The sequence below is a fragment of the Enhydra lutris genome, unplaced genomic scaffold, assembly GCF_002288905.1.
Source record: "Enhydra lutris kenyoni isolate GAN:26980312 unplaced genomic scaffold, ASM228890v2 scaffoldscaffold46, whole genome shotgun sequence".
Lineage (NCBI taxonomy): Eukaryota > Metazoa > Chordata > Mammalia > Carnivora > Mustelidae > Enhydra > Enhydra lutris.
In genome coordinates, this window is record NW_019154130.1 from 9173305 (window position 1) to 9194629 (window position 21325).

At 51.7% G+C, this 21325-nt stretch overlaps 1 protein-coding gene across 4 annotated transcripts in view; it reads left to right on the top strand.

Moving 5' to 3' along the window:
* Window positions 1-21325, top strand: part of LOC111156380 (two pore segment channel 1) — a 56269-nt gene that overhangs the window by 19923 nt on the left and 15021 nt on the right. For all 4 annotated transcript variants that reach the window (XM_022517215.1, XM_022517216.1, XM_022517217.1 and 1 more), the window contains exons 3-10: window positions 8686-8801; window positions 14253-14429; window positions 14807-14920; window positions 15710-15840; window positions 16672-16760; window positions 18365-18399; window positions 19056-19114; window positions 19350-19449. In XM_022517215.1, coding sequence (XP_022372923.1) covers window positions 8686-8801; window positions 14253-14429; window positions 14807-14920; window positions 15710-15840; window positions 16672-16760; window positions 18365-18399; window positions 19056-19114; window positions 19350-19449 — 821 coding nt within the window. The remainder of the gene's footprint in view (window positions 1-8685; window positions 8802-14252; window positions 14430-14806; window positions 14921-15709; window positions 15841-16671; window positions 16761-18364; window positions 18400-19055; window positions 19115-19349; window positions 19450-21325) is intronic.

Genomic DNA, 21325 nt, shown 5'->3' on the forward strand with positions numbered 1-21325 from the left:
AGTCTGAGGTTGCCGCGTTGATTCTCATGAGGTCTCTAACAATCCCCGGTTGGGCCAGACCTGGGGAGCTGTGGTGAGAGCCCTCCTGACTGCTTTGTTGTCCAGGACTCTTCCCTCACAGGGAGCACCCATCATTCACCTGGAGACCTGGGGGCGGGTGTTTCCCCCAGGAAGTGCAGAGTTGGCCAGGGCAGGAGGAGTAGGTGGGCAGGGCAGCAGGGAAGGGGGCTGCTTGCACACCCCTCTCCGGGGCTGAGGCTCCCCAGACAGACAGACAATCTGGAGCAGACCCAGTGGGCACAGGGTGTGGGCTGTCACCAGGACATGGGGAACTTCATGCCCAGTAGAGACCAGTCAGGGGGCCTAGGAGTCTCCGCACAGCCTCTCACATCCTGCCTTGAGGGGGTCTTTGCTAAGGAAGCCCACTGGATCTGTTCCCTGGCAGGCAGGGCCTTGTGCCCCCAGGCACCCCACCGTCTGAACCACGGGCCCACCATCTGTGTCCTCCAACGCGGCTGCCCACTTGAGCCTTGGGCCCCTGACTTGCTCCCTGCTCCCCTGTCTTCCTCTCTTTTATGGGCTGTAATTGTGCCCCTTTTGGGAGCTGCTGAGCCTTTGAACATGCCTTATACCGCAGCAATAAAGCACTTGGGATTTGGAGCATTTCCATCACCTCTGTGGCCACTTTTCCAGCCTAGGAAGTGGGAAGCAGTGTTCGGGGGCAGGGAATTAGGAGCCACGTGGTGCCCCAGCACCCCCATTTGCCATGCACTGAAAGTGCTTCTGGACTTGGCTACAGGGCTGCCCCCTCTGCATGAGGGCTGCCTATAAAAGGAACAGGGCAAGCCAGGGGCTCCCTGCCTTCCATTTGCGCCCTTTGTATAATCCCTAAATGTGCCTCCCAGCTGCTGGAGCCAGGTGTGAAGGGGGCTCTGTGAAGTCTCCCATGGCTTTCCTGAAAAGCCCTGAAGCCTTCCCACCGTACCCCTCCACACCCCTGGGCCTTTGAGCCCTCCCCGAATATAAGAGTCACAAACAAGCTATGGGGCTTTGCCTTTGGGAACCTAGTAAGCAAGCCAAGTTCTGTGTTCTGAGCAAGCATCAGGTTGAATGGTTCGAACAAAGTCCGCCCTGGAGGGGACACTCCTCCATTCTTTCCTCTTGGCTCTGCCTGTCACATTTTTCCTTTTCTTTTTAAGGTTCTGCCTGAATCACCCTTATATGAAATAGTGCCCTCCAGCAAAACGTTAAAAGAATGATCTTTTAGAAAGCCCAGAGATCATGTCATGGCCCCTTAACGCCCTCTGGCACTCGCACTGTAGTCCCAAGGGAGCCTACCTGCCAGGCTCTGTGCATAGTTCCTGGTCCCTGCCCTGCGGTCACTGGCCCAGGAGTGTGCTTCTGGAATCTTCAGGGAAGAGCTTCATTTCACTTCATTACAAATGTTTGTGGAGCATTTGTCCATCATGCCCAGTGCTGTTCTGGGTCCTGGGGACTCCATAACAAGATGAAAGTCCCTGGCCTCACAGAGCTGGCATTCTAGGTGGGGGAATGCACGAAACAGACCGGCAAGTAAATCAGTTCCCTTCTAGGTGGTGACATGACCCCAGGGAGAAGCACAGAGCAGCCAGAGGAGGACAGGGTATGCCAGTGACTTCCAGAGATGGGAGAGATCAGGGGAGGGCAGAGGGAACACAAAGTGCACAGGGCCTGAGGCAGAACCTTCTCCAGGCCTGTCCCAGGACCATGAGGAGGCCAGCATGTCTGGAGGGAGAAGGTGGGTGGGACGAGACATCTCAGTCTCATAGGCCCTTTTAATCCAGGGGAGGACTTGAGGGTTTTCCTGAGAGCGGGACACTGCAGTCTGTTTGGAGCGGAGGAGTGATATCATCTGGCTTAGGTTTTTAAAGGATTATTGTTATACTGAACTACTAAGTTTACTTAAAACATGCACAAACACACACACACACACACACACACACACACACACACACACACACACTAAAGGACTTCTCTGACGGGCCTAGAGACTAGACAGGCAGGGCGAGGTGCGGGGAGCCCAGTTGGCAAAAGGGGTTGTGCTTCCCCGGCGGCGGGGAGGTGGGTTGGGCCACGGCACAGGGCCGGAGCGGGTGAGCCATGGGATCTTACCGGCTGGGCGCAGCCACTATCTGGGCATCATTCAGCGTAGTGAATGAAGGGCATACCAGGGGCTGAGTCTCCTGACTCCCGAGGAGCCCTCCTGCTCTGGGATTCCAATGGGTGTGGCTACTTTGCTCAACATTTTAGGTCGAGGGAAATATTTTCTCATAATACCTACTCACCCCCCAGCTCCGTACCTGCTGAGCACACGGGGTAGCCCTCCTCTGCGATTCAGCACGGTGCTTCTGAACACAGACCTGATTTGCTTTCTAAATGTGTGAGACCTGGGGCAAGTTCACGCATCGCTCTGCTCTGCCATTGCCTCATTCGCAAAATGGGGACAGTCGCGGTCAGTTGGGAGGATGAAGTTCATGTGCATATGGGGTGTGTAGGAAGTGCCTGGTACCGGGAATATGTGCTGTGTGTGCGGAAGTCCATTATTTGGGCAGAAGCTGAGTTGCTGAGCTCTGGACTGCATAGATCTGTGGGGCTGCGGTTAATCAAGGGAGGGAGAGGAATGAGTGTGCTAAGAGGCACCCTCGCCCTCTCCGTGCAGCCAGGCGGTGTTTGAGGAAGGCTGTTGAAAACTAGCAAGGTTCAGGTGGCTGGACCCTGCCCCAAGGAAGGTCATGAATTTGAGTTGTTTTTAAGGCCATCTGCCCCAACCTGCCTGTCCCCTCGGAGTCTCTGTGTACCTGTAAATACAGAGATGCTGGGGATTGCAAGGGCGGCTGGTCCAACTCCCCACTCGCGGGGTGAACCTCCGTTCTGTTGAAACACCCCCATGGATGGCTGTGGAAACTCTTCTTGAGGCCCCGTGGTGATGGTGCCCTTGCTGTCTCCGCAGACATGTGCCCCTGCAGGGCCAGGGCTCTCCAGGGACCTCCAGTCCCCACCCTGGGCACTGCCCTCTGTCCTGTGGACACCCACCAAACAAATGAGTACACGTACAAGGCAATTGTTGGCTTAAAGTAATTTTGTAAAGACTTATTTCCAATGTACAGATCATATTTAGAATAAAATAACAACTATGTGCCCAGCTGTAACAGGGCCTAGCATTTACTAACTTACTTCAGCAAAGCAAACACGACATCTAAAGCCCCTTCTGCCCAGGGCGTCGGTGGTCAGCCCTGCAGCCGTCTGTTCTCGCACGCCAGCCAGCCCTGTGTGGTCTGTGGCTTTGGAGCACACGTTTTATCTCTGTGGTGCTCACTGTCACGTGGGGCCCCCCATGTCCTCAGCGCGCCTTAGGAACCGGCTGTCCTCTGAAGCCCGGCCCGTGAGCGCCAGGCTGACGAGCCACCGGTCTGTTAGAGCTTGGGAAGGACTGCGATTCTGAAGACCCTTGCTTGCCCGGATGCATATAGCTCCTTGTAGGATGAAGAAGTCTGAGTTTTTCCTGAGGGCAAGCCATTACGAGATTTTAAGCAACAGAGCATGTTCCCTATTGATGCTTTGCTGACCTCATCCTCCAACAAGATGCCTGGGGTCAGGAGGCCGGGAGAGCCTGGGGCAGCGAGAGCTGGCCTGGGAGCTATTGCTGTCTTGTAGGGGAAAGGCAGGGACCGGTGAAGGTGGGGAGTGGATTTGGGTCTCAGAGAGGAGACTCTGCCAGAGCTGGAGCCTCACTGGCCATGGAGAGAAAGGCGATGTCAAAGTTTTCCATCAAAGCCTGAAAGCCTGGTCCTTCTCCCCATCCCAGTGGTCCCTGTGGATTTCAGAACCGGGAGGGAGCTGTTGTTTGTGGCTTAGAGGGGAAGATGCCACGGGGCACCTGGTCCCAGGCAAAACCTTCTGGTGTGAGTGTGAGCGAGGTGCACAGGTGGCAAGGAGCGGCCTGCACTGGGGGATATGATAACCGCCCCCCCCCCACCGCAACCCCATCACAGTGGTGTGCGGTGGAAGTGGTGAAGGCCAGAGGGGAGAAACCAGGAGGGCTGAGGGAGCTCCTGGGCATGAGGAAGAAGCCAGATCCATCTGCTGAGAGCCCCGAGAGGAAGGAAGGGCCAAGAAAGTTCGCACAGAGGGTCTCTGAGGCAGGGGCTCACACAGATGCCAGCGCCCAGCACCGGCTGGGAAAGTGGCAGTAATGTCTGCAGCCGTCTGTGCCAGCTCACCGCCGCCCACCCCACACCGGCCCCGTTATTTCTTCCACCTAGGACTGCTGTGGCGCGGGCGCAGGCTCCTGCCATGGAGCAGGAAGGTCATGGAGGACGGGCGCAGGCACGCGAGGGCGCAGCGCCGTCCAGCTGCCTGCCGGCGGCTTCTCCTACCAGGGAGGCACATTTCCGCTCCTGCTTCCCTGGTCCACACCAGCATATCCAGGAAGGCGGTTCGACCTTTTGTCTGTGCCTAGGGCTTACTTCTTCCAGAAATGGAAACCGGGAGCGGAGTCGGGGAGCGTCGGCCTCGGGTAGAGAAGGACCGGAATGGTTGACCGCAAGCTGCAGCCAGATGGGCCACCTCCTGCTTGTAACTTCTTAGAGGGATCGAACTGCTGCTGTGTTTCATCCTTTTGGCGCTACCCCGACACCCTTTCCAGGCTTCCATTTCCCGAGAAGAAACGGAAGAGGCATGTAGCCTGCTGGTGAGGAACTCATCACCCAGTTAGGTGTCCCAGCCCTGCTTCCTGCCCGCTGCTTGGCTTTAGGAAGGCACCTGGCCTTTCTGCGGGGTTGTCGGGAACGTTACATAGGTCAGTGGGTATAAAGCACTTAGGTGGGAGTCAGTTATCTATCGCTCTAGAGCAGAGCATCCGAAAACAGTGCCTGAAGACAGCAGATATTTCCTTGAGACATTTTGTGCAAAAGCTTACAGTTTGGGCAGGGCCCAGTGGAGGGGCTTATCTCCGTGCCACGCTGTGTCAGTTTGGACACTTGTCTGGGGTACAGGATCTGGTTTTGAGATGGTTCGTTCACCTGACTGGCAGGTTGCAGGCTGTTGGCTGGGGGCTCAGCTGGGCTGTGGACAGAGGGCCTTGCTTCTTCCCCATGGGCCTCTCCGCCACACAGCGTGGTGGCTAGGTTCCAGGAGCAAGGGTCCCAGTAGAAAAAGGGTGGGAGCATTCTTATGACTTAGGCTCAGAAGTCATTAGCATTGTGTCCTCCATCCTGCGTTGGTCAAGATAGGCACAGTCTCACCTGGTTTCAAAAGGGAGACACCCAGGCTCCACCCATTTGTGGGGAAGCGGCAAGGTTCTAGAAGAGCACGTAGGATGAAAGATTGTGCCGTGGCTGAATTTGCAAAATACAGTCTGCCGCAGCCTAGGTTTTGGCATGTGGTAAGCCTCAATAAATGTTACCATGGCTTTAAAGGCATCATCTGCTGTCCTTCTTCGCAGACTCCTCTCTCTTAGAGTTGGTCATGGAGCATAGGAGTTAAATGGATCTGTTCTGGAGCCAGGCTGCCCGGGGTCAAATCCTGGCTTGGCCCCTTAGAGCTGTGTGACCTTGGCTGAATTGCTTAACGTCCTCGTACAGTAGCATTTATGACCGTACATACTGCTTGGGATTGTGAGCACAAAGCACAGAGCCCACGAGTAGTGTTAACTCTTTCCTGTTCTTAGGTGCTTCGGCTGGTACAGTCCCTTCTAGGAAGATTCTTGTGGTTACACATCCTCGCAACGGAGGATGAGGCACATTCCGGGTTAGGTCTGTGAACTGGAAATCGCTGCGTTTCCAGAAGCCTGAAGTTTGGGAGGGGAGAGAGGGAAGTGTACCGTTAAACGGGTAAGGTTCTTATCCTATACACAAGGTGACACAATATCGCTTGACCACAGACTGTGGTAAATTAAAAATGTATACCATAAACCCTAAAGCAACCTCCAAAAAGCATTGTAGCTGAGCCAGGAGATAAAATGGAATCATAATAAATATTCAGTGACCTAGAAGAAGGCAGAAGAAGAGAACAAAGAACAGATGGGACAACTATAAAAAGACAGCGAGATGATATATTTAAACCTAACCCTGTCAATAATTACATTAAATATGAGTAATCTAAATATGCCAATTAAAAGGCAGAGATTTTTCAGACTGAGGGGAGGCAGCAAAATCAAACTATATGCTTCCTCCAAGAAACACTGTTTAAATATAAAGATACTAAGGGATTAAAACAAAAAAATAGGAAAAGCCACACTAATCCCTAATTGAAAGAAATAATCAAAAGCTGAAATAAAGACTTCAGATAGACAAAGACTTGGGTCTATTTAGAGAATGCACATATGTATATGTATGTGTGTATATATATATATATATATATATACATACATATATATATTCAAAAATAAGAAAATTACCCAAAAAACAAACAAGTAAAAGATTTGAAGATGCTTCAGCTAAAACATACAAATGGCAAATAGGCCTGTGGAAAGACCCTCAAGATTATTAGCCCAAACGCATATTAAAAGCTTTAGAACAAGATTAAGAGGACGGAGCATGTCCGGTATGGGTGAGGGTGTGGAGGAACAGGGTCTCCCCTGCCCTGCAGGTCATTTGGAAAACAGTCTGGCAGTTTCTTAAGTTAAGCGTATGGTCTAGCAATTTCACCCGTAGGTATTTACTGGAAAGAATTGAAAGCACGTGTCTGTACAAAGCTGCACGCATGCGTGTTCAGAGCAGCTTCGTCTGAAACAGCCCCAAACTGGGTGCAATCACTTGGGTGTCCACCAGGTGAGCGGATGAACCATGGTACATCCACATACCATGGAATACTGCTCAGCCAAAACACCGGAATGAGCTCCCGATACACCGAACAGTGCAGATGCATTTCAGAGTAGTTACGCTGAGGGAGCGAAGTCAAACCAGGAAAGCAAACGTACTCCGTGATCCCATCTGTGTAAAATTCTTAGATGCAGATTCCTCTAATAGTGACAGAGAGCACAGAGCAGTGATTGCCTGGTGTGGATGGAAGGGGTGATGGATGTGTGATCTTATCGTAGTGGTGGTTTCACAAGCGTGTGCCTATATCAGAACATACCAGATTGTGCGTTTTACTGTGTGTCAGATATACCTACATGAAGTTGTTTTTAGAAGTGGGTGGAGAAGAGCTTTGCAGGACCCAGCTGCCCTTGACTGGCCATTCAAGCTTAGAAGGACCAGGTAGGACTCTGCAGCCGTAGGACCCTTGCCAGTTCCCTCCCCTTTCCTGTTGGGTGGTGAGCTTTACATGTTTGCTTCCTGCCACCTCCGTGCACATCTCCTTATCCAAACATAACTTCATTCTTTATTTTTCTGGAGGAGGATCAGTTTGGGTGTGAATTTGGGGCAGCTCGAGTCTCATTCACGGTGATGACAAACTTCCCAATAAATTAACAAGTTGAAAGTCATCTCTTAGTGCCTTTGCTTACCATGTATCAGTGGGCACACGTGAGGGTTGTGACAGACCCAATTCAGACAGGCTTAAGTATAAAAGGATCTTTATAGGCTCAGATTTTGGAAATGCTAGGAGGTCCATTTCAGGCACATCTCAGTCCTAGGGTGGAACTAATGTTATCTCTGTGATTCTTATGTTCTCTGTCAGTTTTCTTCTCAGGCAGGCTTCCCTCACATGGTGGCGGCGGAGGCAGCCACCTGCCCCAACACAGAAAGAGCCCCTCCTTCCTGAGTGCTCTAGGAAAAGGTCCATGTTCAGCCCTCATTAGCTGGGCCCCAGATAGAATACCGCCCCCACTCCGCCCCCGCCAGCCTGAACCAATGCCTGTCCAGGGAAAAGAAGCGCTTTTGTTGCACCTGCTGGGAGCCAGGGGTGGAGTCCGCCCGGAGACAAAGCATGGTGCAGAGTAGGGAGGGAGAGGAGGTTCTCCAAAGGCAGATGGGTTCAGTGTTACTGAAAGTAAAGAGGCCTGGGTATCAGCAGGGAAAAACAAAAACAAAAACAGATGACCCTGCACCAGGAAACAAATCCAGTTATTTTTGTTTTAACCATGTAGAATATTAACATGCTTCCAAAAGTCAAAAATGTACAAAAAAGGGGCGCCTGGGTGTCTCAGTTGGTTAAGTGCCTGACTCTTGATTTCAGCTCAGGTCATGATGTTAGTTTAGGGTCGTGAGATTGAGGCCCACGTCTGGCTCTGCACTCACTGTGGAGTCTGCTTGAGATCCTCTCTCTCTCTCCCTCTCCTGCTCGCTCACTTGCTCTCTCTAAAATAAATAAATAAACCTTTAAAAAAAAATGTGTTCAGAAGGATCACTCCCTTTGAGTGACACTTCTACGCTGCCCCCTGCACCCCTTGTAAGTAAATGTATCCTTGTTTCTTTTTGTAAAGATAGATATCTGTATGTTTTCTTGTGTCCTCCCCGCCTTTTTTTTTTCACACAAAAGATAGCATTTTATATGTGTTCTCTTGCCCTCGCTTCTTTCATTTAACGAGAGAATGAAAAGCATTTTTAATTAGCCGTGCTAATCCTTTCTATTATTCCAGGGATTCGAGCACTGACTCGATAATGGGATATATGTGTGAGCAGACGAGCCTTTTCTTCTGCTGAATAGTGTCTTTATTCTCTTGAGCCTGGCTTGTAAGTGAATCCCTCTCCCCTTCCTATGCAGATGGAGGCAGCTATGCCGTTCACGACTCCCGGACCCCCAGTCTAGGCTCAGGGGGTGAGAGTCCCACCGGACACAACTGGGAGATCAATTATCAAGAGGCAGCGATCTACCTCCAGGTGAGTCTCTCCGATCGGGACGTCTGTTTCCGGTGCCTGTTGGCTGAGTCGGGCAGCCAGGATTCTGTTAACAGCCCCAGAGCTCTGGCTTTGGTTCTTGTCCCATCTCCGTGTATGAGCTTCTCATCTGTAAGGTGGGGAGAGCCTACGTGGTCATGCTCAGATGAGCAGGGCGATGTGTGTGGACTTTCTTGTGACCCCCCAGCTTGTGGCCCTGCCTGCCGGAGTCTCCCTGAGTCTATCCACTTGGCCTTGGGGCACACTGGCAGCCAGTTCCCGAGGGGGGCGTTTCTTTAAATATGTTACACTGTAGCAGGGGTTTGTTGCCCATTATGGGAACTTAGAGACCTTTATTCCTTTCCTGTTAATTTGCTGTTGCTTTCAGGTTTGCTGTTTCTTGCTTGGTACTGGGTTTTGTTTTTTGTTTTTTGTTTTTTGTTTTTTTTCTCTTTCAAAAAAAATACTTTATTTGTAGAAGTAACACACGCTCATTGTGGTAAGTTTAGGCACAAAGGGGCTGTGGAAAATACTCCACCTAAGTCACTGTCAGCATTATTGAATAATACATAGGTTTTATGTGTTTTGTAAAGTTAATTTTAAAGTCACAGTTGTATAGTCTTTTTTTCCCCCATAATGTGTAACAGAAGCTTTTTTCTTTTTTTAAAGATTTTATTTATTTATTTGACAGAGATCTCAAGAAGGCAGAGAGGCAGGCAGAGAGAGGGGAAAGCAGACTCCCTGCTGAGCAGAGAGGCCGATGCGGGACTCTATCCCAGGACCCTGGGATCGTGACCCGAGCTGAAGGCAGAGGCCTAACCCACTGAGCCATCCAGGCACTCCTGGAAGTTTTTCCTTCTGTTATTATAACTCCTATAACAAATTTTAATGACCTTTATAATTATATCTGGTAAATGTATCCTAATTTACTTAAACTATCCTGATAAGGCTGGGTATTTTCCCTTTTTATGGTTCCCTTATTATATATTACACATTTCCCTATTATAAATTATAATCCAAGGACCATCTACACAAAGAGCTATTTCTCTCTTTAATATCCAGGATCATTTTATTAGGAAAGCCTCTAGGAAGTGGAATTACCAGACGGGAAGCATCAACATTTTTAGGGCCCTTGATGTACAATTATTGAGTGTTCTCCAAAAGGGGTATTGCCTCTTAACTGCCCGTCGCACTGTCTGCGCCATTGCCATAATCTTGCCATTCTTGTCACTGTGAGATCTCTGTTTCTTGTGTGCAAGGAGTAAGAGTCTAGGTGAGGGAATGGAATCTTTCTGAAATTCATTTGAATAATAATTTCCCCTAATCTTTTCTCTTTGAAGCAGCTCTCACACTGCAAGTATGTGTTTGGTTACTTCTTTTGGAGGATTGCATTACGTTTGGATATTTGTTTGGTGATCGTTCAGTTGTCATTATGCTTCTCATGTCTTTTTTTTTTTTTTTTAAGATTTTATTTACTTATTTGACAGAGAGATCACAAGTAGGCAGAGAGGCAGGCAGAGAGAGAGGAAGGGAAACAGGCTCCCTGCTGAGCAGAGAGCCCGACGTGGGCCTCGATCCCAGGACCCTGGGATCATGACCTGAGCCAAAGGCAGAGGCTTTAACCTACTGAGCCACCCAGGCGCCGCTGCTGCTCATGTCTTATGCGGGGTCACACGAGTCGTACCCCTCAGCCAGTGCATTCTGACCCAAGTTGAAGCAATAGTAATGTTTCAGGGACATTTTGGCGAGCTCAGGCATGCCTGTTGATGATCTCGTAGAGTCCTCCAGGGTCACCTGTGCACTGTCACCTTCTCCAAGGTTGACTAGATGCTGGAGAAGAGCACGGGGTGGGTCAAAACACAGAGGTAGGATGGCCTGGAGGACTTCAGAAATCTGGTAATTCCTTCTCTCCTTAAGCGGCTGAGAACATTAGTGATAAAAATACCTATTTTTAAGTGAGCCCCATTCTAACAATCGCCCCCCAAAGTGCTTTGATCGTCTTCCATTTACAGACTAGCAGCCGACACTGAGGGGAGCTAAAGGAGTCCAAGGCCATCCAGCTCGTAAGTTACGAGCGTGGATTTAAACCATGTCCAGCTCACCTCCAAGCGACGCTCTTTCTTCTCCACATTGCTCCTCCATTTCTATAACTGACGACATGTAACCATTTAAAAGTGGGCCATGTGAAAAAGAGGCCACAGAACGGCAGGTAGAGTGTGATAATTTTTGTGTAATATTTATACACACACACACACACACACAGGTTCATACATGTATATAGCAGCACACACATGTGTGTGCACACAGATTCCCCCATTCACATCTGGAAAGTTGTTCATCTAAATATTAAAGGTGATTATCTTTGGCTGACGGAATTTTTACTGCCTTATAATCCTGTGTGTTACTTGAATTATCTTACCAACAATGCATCATTTTTTAAAAATAATAAAAATAGAAACCGTACCTGGATGCCTGGGAACATTAGTGGTGGCCATTTCTGGGGATGGGTGGGCGTAGCCGGTGTCAGATGGTCTTTCTCCTGCTCTTCGGCTGAGCGGGTGATCGGTGTGCTTGAGTAATTGGCCCCTTGCCGCCTGGAGGGTACCGGAGGTCTGTTGACTCGCTCATCCTCAGGAACCATGTGCTCTGCTCTGCTCCGCAGTCCTTGTGCCTCTGAGACAGGACTGGTTTCCTGGGTGGAATTTCTGCCCCAGGGAGCAGAGAGCGATACCAGAAGTCATACACAACTGGCCTGTCTTATTTCTCCTAATGTAGTTCGTGATCAGTGGCAAGGAAACAAGGCCAGTGTTCTCATCGCTCTATCCTTGGTGCTGGAGATCTTATATTCTGTCTCTGCTGGCAGTTCTCTCACCCTAGAGGTGAAACCCAAGCCCCCCTGTCCGTGGTTTCCGCTAGCCAGACCTTCATTCCAGGCTATTTACTGGAAGACATTACCCGAGAATTGCATTTTCTGGTAATCCAAGCCAGAGGCTTCCCAGATCCCTCTGCGTGTCCCCCCAGCCACAGCGGTGCTGGTACAAACCACAGCCCTGCACAGATCACAGGACCGCGAACCAGGCTTGCCCAGCATGCCCGCTGTTTGACCACCGGGATGGGATGTTTGTTCCCTTTGTCTGGCCTGCCCCTGTCAGGACTGTGGTTTGTCTTTAGTTGTTGGTAACGAGGGCAGTGATGTGTCTGGCTTTGGGGAAGTGACTCGCTCCAGGCTACCTCACAAACCACAGCCGAGGGCAGAGCTTCCCTTCCCACAGCTACTGGGCAGTTCTCAGGCCGGGCTGTGGCCTGGAGAAGTGATCTATGGCAGGAGTGGTTCATCCTACCAAACAGCCATGAAACACCTATTGTGTGTAGCAGGCACCACGCTGGGTGAGATCTGACAACATCCCTTGCCAGGCCAGACTGCTTTCCACGGCACAGTGGGCCCCTCTGGGCCCAGAGCCCTCCTTCTGCTAGCCTGTGGGTTCAGCAGGAATCGCTATGGTGTGTGTTAGTCTCTCCTCCCTGGGATAAGGGTTGTGGGCCTGTGGAGGGTGACCTTTATCTCAGAAGAGCTGAATAGCTGGAAGAGTTGAAGGTCTGACTCATCCAGGACAGCTGGAATGCTGCCAGAGGACTCTGGGTCAGGGGACCTGGGTGTCCTTTCTGGCTCCGCCACTTCCCTCTCCAGGAAATGAAGCTGGTGGGAGAAGTCTAGCGGAGAGTTGGTGCTGGAAGTGATGAGCCAGGTGCACCCCTGACATTTGGGGCCGGATAACTCATTCCCCCGCCCCGTGCATGTGAGGGTGTTGGGTGGCATTCCTGGGACTGGCACACTAGTTGCCTGTGGCACCCCAGGGGTGAGGAGCGGATGTCTCCAGGCCGGGCTGGGTGAGGGGCCTGGTGGGGGGGCGGCATTGCCCCCAGTTCAGAGGTGCTAAAGCTAGGCGACACATGCAGAGCTTTACCAAGTAATTTCCACTCCACGCTGGCTGCTGGCTGGGGTGCAGATGCGACGGGGCGGGTGAGGCGGGGCGACCCTCCTCCCCGCGCCCATTACTTCCAGGGAGGCAGTGAAGACCCCACCCCCACCCCCCGACCAACCACCACCACCAGAAGGCTGACCCGAACAGGGGGGGTGGCCCTGGAATGTCATCTGGTCGTAGTGACAGGTGGGCCGCTCCCGGGGCTCTGTCACTTAGTCTCCAAGTCAGCAGCTGGAGGCTAATCACGGAGCCCGAGCACGGGACCCAGATGGCCTGGCTCCAGAAGCTCAGGCGCTCCTGAAGCTTCTGTCCCTCGATTTTCTCATCTGTCAGATGAGGTAATAAGAGCACCCACCTGAGAAGGCCATGGTCAGGAGTGAAGGAGGGTCTAGGGCTCAGGGAAGGGGCTGAGCACGGTGCCTGGTCTGGTGGGCACTCAGTCAGGGTCAGCTCCTGTCCCATTATCACTGGAGCACAGGAATCAGGGCAAGGCCTGTCGTTGTGCAGGGTTTGGAAAGGAGGTGAAATAGTCAAGAAAGTAAGAAGCAGAACATATTTTGTGTGTGTGTGTGTGTGTGTGTGTACCTTATATGTAATATATATTATAAGGTATAATATAGGTATAAGGTATAATATAATATATAATATATATAATATAATATGTATAATATAATATATAATATAGATAATATAATACAATATAATATAATATAATATAAGGTATTTTCAGGCTCCTTTCCTTCTCAATGTTAGTATCATAATCATAATAACAGGCGACATCTGCCGGGAGCCTGCTGTACCCCACACCCCGTCCTAAGTGTCCTGGGGGAGCCTAATGAGTAAGGACACATGTTAGCCCCTTGGTAGTTGAAGAAGGGGAAGGAACTTTCTGAGCGTTCTCCAGGGAGGAGTGGGGAAGCAGGACTCCGCAGTGTTTGCTGACCCCGACCCCCAGTTTGTTACGTTCCACAGACACTTCTGAGCATGGGAGTCTGGCCGCCGAGGGGCTCACCTGTATCTCTGCTGTTCGTTCTCTTGGGGACTATTCTTTGATTCTTCCAGGTGGTTTTTGGGAAGGAGACCCATCAGCAGACTTGACAGGGGTGCAGTTTGGTGAAAATAATGCTTTAAAAAAAAAAAAAAAGACTTTATTTATTTATTTGAAAGAGCAAGAGCACAAGCAGAGGGAAAGGCAGGCAGAGGGAGAGGGAGAAGCAGGCTCCCCACAGAGCAAGGAGCCTGACGTGGGACTCGATCCCAGGACCCTTCGATTGTGACCTGAGCCGAAGGCAGATGCTTACCGACTGAGCCACCCAAGCGCCCCAAAGATAACACTTTTGATCTCCCATCATCTTCCATTTCTGGCCCAACTCTGCTTGTCCGCCGGAGGCCTCCTTCTCCTCTCTGCCCACGGCACCCTGAGGTGTCTCATCCCGAGGTCCATTCGCCCACCCTGCTCTCGTTTCCTCAGGAAGGCGAGAATAATGACAAGTTCTTCACCCACCCCAAGAACGCCAAAGCGCTGGCGGCCTACCTCTTCGCACACAACCACCTCTTCTACCTGATGGAGCTGTCCACAGCCCTGCTCCTGCTGCTGCTCTCCCTGTGTGAGGCCCCCGCCGTCCCCGCGCTCCGGCTCGGCATTTACGTGAGTGTCCGTCTCCGTGGCATACCTGACGGAACGTTCTGGAAGGGCACATACTATGAGCAGATGTAAAACAGAGTGGCCCGGTGGTGGGGGAGGGGAGGTCATAGAGGCCTCAGGACCCATAGTGGATCACCAGTCTTGCCTGGGGTCCCTGCTAAAATGAATGCACCCCCCACCCCCTGTGATTTGGTTCACTGGTAAATTCCAGGGAGGGGTGAGCATCTGATTGCCTCACTTAGGACCATGGGCCACACTTTGGTTCCCGGTGAGCACTGCACCTGATGAGCCCTGCCACACACCATCTCCAGCCTCGGGCAGGGGAAAGGGAGACAGGGGGGCTGGTGATGGGCCATCTCCCCCACACCCTTTGGTTGCAGGTCCACGCGACCCTGGAGTTGTTCGCCCTGATGGTGGTTGTGTTTGAACTCTGCATGAAGTTGCGGTGGCTGGGCCTCCACACCTTCATCCGGCATAGACGGACCATGGTCAAGGTGATGGGTCCATCTCTGTATGGCATTGTCTTCCACGTTCCCGTCAAGCCTGTATCCTCAGTTTGATTCCACATCTCGCATAGTCTGAGCCCTGCCCTCAGAAGTGTGGCCCCCGGGCCCGTGATCGCCTTACGGAGCCTTGCTCCAGAGGTCATGGTGCTGCTAACAGGAGTCACCGGGATTTGGCATCTAGTGTGTGCCAGGCCCTGGCACGACAGCCTTTGCGGGAGACGTGTTATTCTTCCTAGTTTACATCCTGCCACCCAGATGAGAATGGGACCTAAACCCCAGAGGCTCAGGATTCAAACCCAGGTCTGTCTGGCCTCCAAGCCCACACCGAGCAGGCCAGTAACCTACGGCTCTCTCTGTGCAGTGAGTGGGAACACGGCAGAGTGCGCTTTGCTGCGTAAAAAGCACGCACACTTGTCCAGGAGAATGTGCCCAAGGAACGGCAGATCAGGAAGCCCTGTGGGCCCCAGTGGTGTGGGGCGAGCCGAAGGCAGAGGTTGGGCAGACGTGGCTGGGCAGAGTGGCAGCCACTCTGCCCATCGACCTGCTGGGAGCTCTGCCTGTGGCTTCCTTCTCCTGGGGCCACACGCCTGTGTCAGCAGCCACCGGGCTTGTCTCCAGGGGCTGCTTGAAGTCGGGGGAGGCCCAAGAGAGCTGGAGAGAAGGGAAGGGCCCGAGAGGCCCAGAGTTGGCAGGACCTGGCTGGCCCTCTGTTCTGGGTATTCGGGAGTGGGGCTGGGTTGGAGGGGCTGATGGTGCTCTGTGCCTGTCTACCCCCAGACTTCTGTGCTGGTGGTGCAGTTCGTCGAGGCCATCGTGGTGTTGGTACGGCAGACGTCCCATGTGCGAGTGACCCGGGCACTGCGCTGCATTTTCCTGGTGGACTGTCGGTACTGCGGGGGTGTCCGGCGGTAAGGCCTGGGGAACGAGATGGTTGCTATCCTGGCCTGGCCTGAACCTTCTGGGCCTGTGGAGCAGGACCCAGTGAGTCAAGTAGTGATAAGATGAGTCCTACACGCTGGGAGAACATAGCACGCTCACTTTTCCCAGCCTCTCAACCCACATGGAGCAGAAGGCGGGAATCTGCTCAGATTTTGGTTTCCTGGCACTGGGTCTGGGGCTCTCCCCTGTCTTACCTGCAGCTTCCTGGGGACTGGCTTCTCTCTCTGAGCACATCAGTTGCTCAAACACAGCAGTGGCGGCAGCCCAGCTCCAACTTGGCAGGCTGACACCCCCACTGAGCCTGGGGGCTGGACTCAGCCTGCCCACCAGCCTGGAGATATGCGTAGTTCTGAAGGATCCATCTGGAAAATCTCTTGGCTGGGACACAGTTGATGAGAGCAGACTAGCGGTTCATTCTTCAGACCCATCCTCAAAGCTGGAAGCCAGTGTCCCAGGAGCAGGTGGCCCCAAAATGTCTCTGTGCATCCCACATCCCGCTCAGGGAAGCTTGGTGCCTGAGGCCGTGCACTTGGCCTTCTGGCCTTCCCTCCGTCACTCACAGGGCCCTCGTCTTCTAGGGCTCCATGAGCAGGGAGAGGGGCTGCATGTGCCGCACCTGCCCCGGTCTTCCCCGTCACCTCCTGAGTGCAAGTCCTCTGGGAAAACGTGAAGCATGATGTCACAGACCAGGGTGCAGTGGGACTTAGTGTGTGAATCAGGAACCCCAGGTCCCCGTCTCACCCCTGGAGTCCCAGATAGCACTCCCCGCTTCACCCCTTCCTGTCCTGCTCTCTCCACAGCAACCTGCGCCAGATCTTCCAGTCCCTGCCACCCTTCATGGACATCCTCCTGCTGCTGCTCTTCTTCATGGTCATTTTTGCCATCCTTGGTGAGTCCCTGCACCCCAGGGCCCGGGCGGCCCCTGAACATCAAATCCACGGTTGAAGGAGCATTGACTTTGACAGTGTTAAAAGTCCAGAAAGGAAAAAACAAAACAAAACATCCAGAAAGGTCTCACAAGTGGTTCAACTCCCATGACCTTCAACTTAGGAGATCCACTATTAGGAATAAAACGGGAGCCATGCTGTATCTTTCCGCGAGGTCATTCCCTTTCCCATCAGAGCTCCCGCCCGACCTAGGCTACCATCGCACACACGTATCTCTATAGTTACACTTCCTGTTTCCTTAAACCACAAGTAAGTGCGATTGCTTTGCATATTGAAGCATCTTACATAAGTGGTCACGTAACGTGTGTGTGCCCTTCTGCGAAGTTTCTTCTATTTTCACTATTACACATCACACTGCTGGGAATGCTCGCACCATCTATGAGAGTTGGTCCAGGGTGTGTGTCTGGGGCGGGAGCATGTGCACACTTCAGCCTCCCCAGGTTCAAAAGCAAGATCATGGCCTTTCGAACCCTGGGGAAGCCTTGCCTCTTTAGATAAGGCCAAGTATTAATGTGACAGCCACATCCAGACACAGGGCTTAGACAGTAGAGACCCTGGAACATGGCTGAGAAGCCTGGAGTCTCTTCTCTGGTCCTGGGATGGCGAAGAGAGGGGAACCAGAGAGCCCTGCCTCTAAGGCCAGTGCCTCAGGCCCTTCTGATTGCTGTGTCCTGAGCCATTGGCTCCCGCATCACCTCCTGCCCTCTCCCCTACCACCCCCGGTCTCTACAGAATTCCCTTTCTGCTCCAAGGGGGCTACTTCTCCTGAGGTCAGAGCTTCTCCCCTTTCCCCACTCAGAACTTCAAGGACTCAGGGAATAGCCTGTTCCAAGAGGGAGGCTACTGGTGGTCCCACCCCGGGACCCTGGGCCATAGGAGAACAAGGGGATCCCTTCAGAATTGTTACTTGGCTGTCCTGTTCCCCACACCAAAATTGCAAACCAGCAGTCTGGTTTCCAAGTCCAGCCTTGGTCTGAAAATGTTGAGCCAACATTTAAAAATTAGATTTCTTGCCTGAAAATACAGATTTCCAGCCTTGAAAATTTTTTTAATCTTTTTTTTTAAATTAACAAATTGGAGATGGAATTGTCATATAACATCGTATTAGTTTTGGGGGCACAACGTAACGACTTGATACTTGTGTATATCATGATCCCCACATGGTTAATGTCCATCCCCATACGGTTACAGTTTTTTTTCTTGTGATGAGAACTTTCAAATAGATGATATATGATCTACTCTCTGAGCAACTTCCAAATATATGATAGTGTTGCTAACTAGCCATTGTGCTGTACATGTGGCCTTTTCAAACAGTAGACTCAGTGGTTCTTGGGTCACATTTCCAACGGGCAACATTTCTGCCATGTCCAAGCACACCTGCTCCTTCAGACAGAGCACGGAGTGTTTTCCAGAATGCCCGAGTCCCCACCACTCCCTGGTGCTCTCCCTTTGCCCCCCTGCACTCGTTTACATTTGTGCAATCCTTTGATGTCTGGGTTGGGGTCCTCTGCTCTAACCTTTTTTTATGTTTTCTGCCACCTTCTAGGTTTCTACTTGTTCTCCCCTAATCCTTCAGACCCTGTAAGTAATCTCTGTATTTGTCTTTCTTTTTTTGTTGTTACTCTTCGTGTTTTTAAAAATTTTTTGTTTGTTTGCTTGTTTTTAGAGAGAGAGAGAGCACATGCATGCATGGGATGGGGGGCAGAGGGAGAGAGAGAACCTTAAGCAGTTTCCACGCCAACATGGGGCTTGATCCCACGACCCTGAGATCATGACCTGAGCTGAAATCAAGAGTCAGTTGCTTAACCGACCAAGCCATCCAGGCATCCCTATCTATTTCCTTGTTTTATGTGGGGCCTTTCCCCTCAGGGGAATGTTTGACCACGGCCACATTAGGAAGGTCTCTCAGCATAATTTATGGCGCTGGAAAGCTCCTGTCACCCATACTTGAACTGCTCCCTTCTTTAAGCACCGAGGGAATCCCCCTTCCTGCCCTTGAGACACGTTTCCAGGATCATAGTCCCAGCCAGTTGTCTGCTTCTGCCAGAAGCACAGAGTTCAGGAAGGCAGAGGCGGCTGGACTCCACATTTGCTCCTTCCTCTGTCCTCCTCAGGATTCCTTGGGAGGAGGCAGAGTTGGTGGGGTGGGGAGGGGAGGAGCAGGCCAGGGTGCTCCAGGTGGCCCGTGGCAGCCTGTTTCTGGTGCCAGTGCATTCTTCTGCCTTCTTTCCCTACAGTACTTCAGCACGCTGGAGAATAGCATCGTCAGTCTGTTTGTCCTTCTGACCACAGCCAAGTGAGTGTGGGCTCTGCTTGGGCCTGGGCCCTCTTCCGGTGCCCCAGGTTCTTCTCTTTTCAGCCAAGAATGTTACACACCTGAGCGCAGACAGGTGCCAGGGGTTGGGGGTGGCCCGATGAGCTCAGAGCTCATGGACTGAGAGGAGGGAAGGCAGAAAAGAGAGATGTCCAGAAAAGAGGATGGAGAAAGGGAGAAAGATGTGGGGCCCTGCGGTAATGCTCTGCACATCCAGTTTCCCAGACGTGATGATGCCCTCCTACTCCCGGAACCCCTGGTCCTGTGTCTTCTTCATTGTCTACCTCTCCATCGAGCTGTACTTCATCATGAACCTGGTGAGTGAGCATACGTCTCGCCCCCTTGGAGCTGCTATCCCAGCCGGCACAGCACTGGGCACCGAGGGGATGAAGTAGAGACTGCTCGTGGCCTCCTTTGGGGAGGGGTCCCAGGCCGTGGTCAAGTGTGGCGTGGCGGCAGACGCCCTGCCGGGACCTGAGTTCCGCTGCTTACAGGGGCGTGGCCTCCCCGAGGTGGTGCTGCTGAGCTGTTAGCGCTGGAGCCAGCCCGCTAGGTTAGGCCTCCTGGGGCTGTTTGTTCTCCGGCAAACGCATCAGAGCAACTATAAAAGCTGGTTGGGGTGTTTGGTGGCCCAGTCTGTTGAGCGACCACCTCTTGATTTCAGCTCAGGTCATGATCTCAGGGCCGTGAGATCCGCCCCCTCCTTCCCCCCATCCCTGCACACACATGTGCTCTTGCTCTCTCTAAATAAATAAATAACTATGAACCCTGTGGCCAGGCACTGGGCAAAGTGCTTTATATATGAGGATTAAATGATTTATCACAAAACCCCTGGAACTACTATTACGATTCTCAGCATACCAACGCGGAAACGGGGGGCCAGAGCGGCACAGTGACTTGCCTGCAGCCGTACAGCGTGGGGCGGCCCGGTGAGCTGGTCGGAACGCGGAGCCCCGCTGCACCCACGTGTCTGTTTACCACCCCCCCCACCAACCGGGAGCCATCAGAAAAGCCAACACAGGGCACCCTCTGCTCAGAAGAACATGATGTCCCCGCGCACACTGGGAACTTTGGAGGTGTTTGCCGAGGCCCATTTGGCCGCCAGGAAGGTTCCTGCCATCAGCAGGTTGCCCCGAAGAGGAGGCCGTCAGGCCCACGTCGAGAGCACACATCAGTGCCAGAACTATCAGAGATGCTTTATCAAGTCTTGTGTTTATTTTTTTATTATTTTTAGTTTTTTTAAAGATTTTATTTATTTATTTGTCAGAGAGAGAGAGAGAGAGGACAATTGGGGAGTGGCAGGCAGAGGGAGAAGGGGACCTCCCCACTGAGCAGGGAGCCTGATACGGAACTCCATCCCAGGACCTTGAAATCATGACCCAAGCCGAAGGCAGATGCCTAATGGACTGAACCACCCAGGCGACCCCTGGGTTTATATTTTATTATTATTTTTAAGATTTTATTTTTAAGTAATCTGTACACTCAGTGTGGTGCTGGAACTCACAACCCTGAGATCAAGAATCATATGCTCTCCCAGCTGAGCCAGCCAGGTGGCCCAAGTCTTGTGATTATTTTTATACTTTCAAGAGCGTCCTTACCCTGCTTCCCACAGTCAGGCCCGGTGTAGAAATGGAAAGCACTTGCCCTGGGGTAGACTTGTGAAATGTCCTAAAAACTGGAAGTCTTAAAAAGGAAAATATTTTCCTTTTTTTAATTCTTTAAAACCAAAATGTTGGCTATCTATATACATGTTATAGTTATGTACTGTTGTCAGTTTAGAATCATAAAAATATATTCTGTGTGACTGATTTGCTTCAATTTGTAACATATTTAGAGCTGCGAAAATCTAGGGCATGGGTCAGCAACTGCAGCCTCCTGGCCAAAGCCAGCCCACCGCCTGTTTCTATAAATAAAGTTTTATTGGCCCACCGCCATGTCCATTTGTTTATGCATCATCTGTGGCTGATTCCATGCTACAGCTGCAAGGTTGAGTAGTTTTAACAGACACCATCTGGCCTTCAGAGCCTGAAATATTTGCTGTCTGTCCCGCTCTAGAAAAAGTTTGCTGACCCTCCCTTGATCTAAAGGGGAATGATGGTGGACCAGTTCAAAGGGATGGAAAAGACAAGAGAGTTTCCCTCGAAATATTTTCGAGAGGAAAAGAAAGCGTTTCCAAAAAAGCCTTCTTTGAAT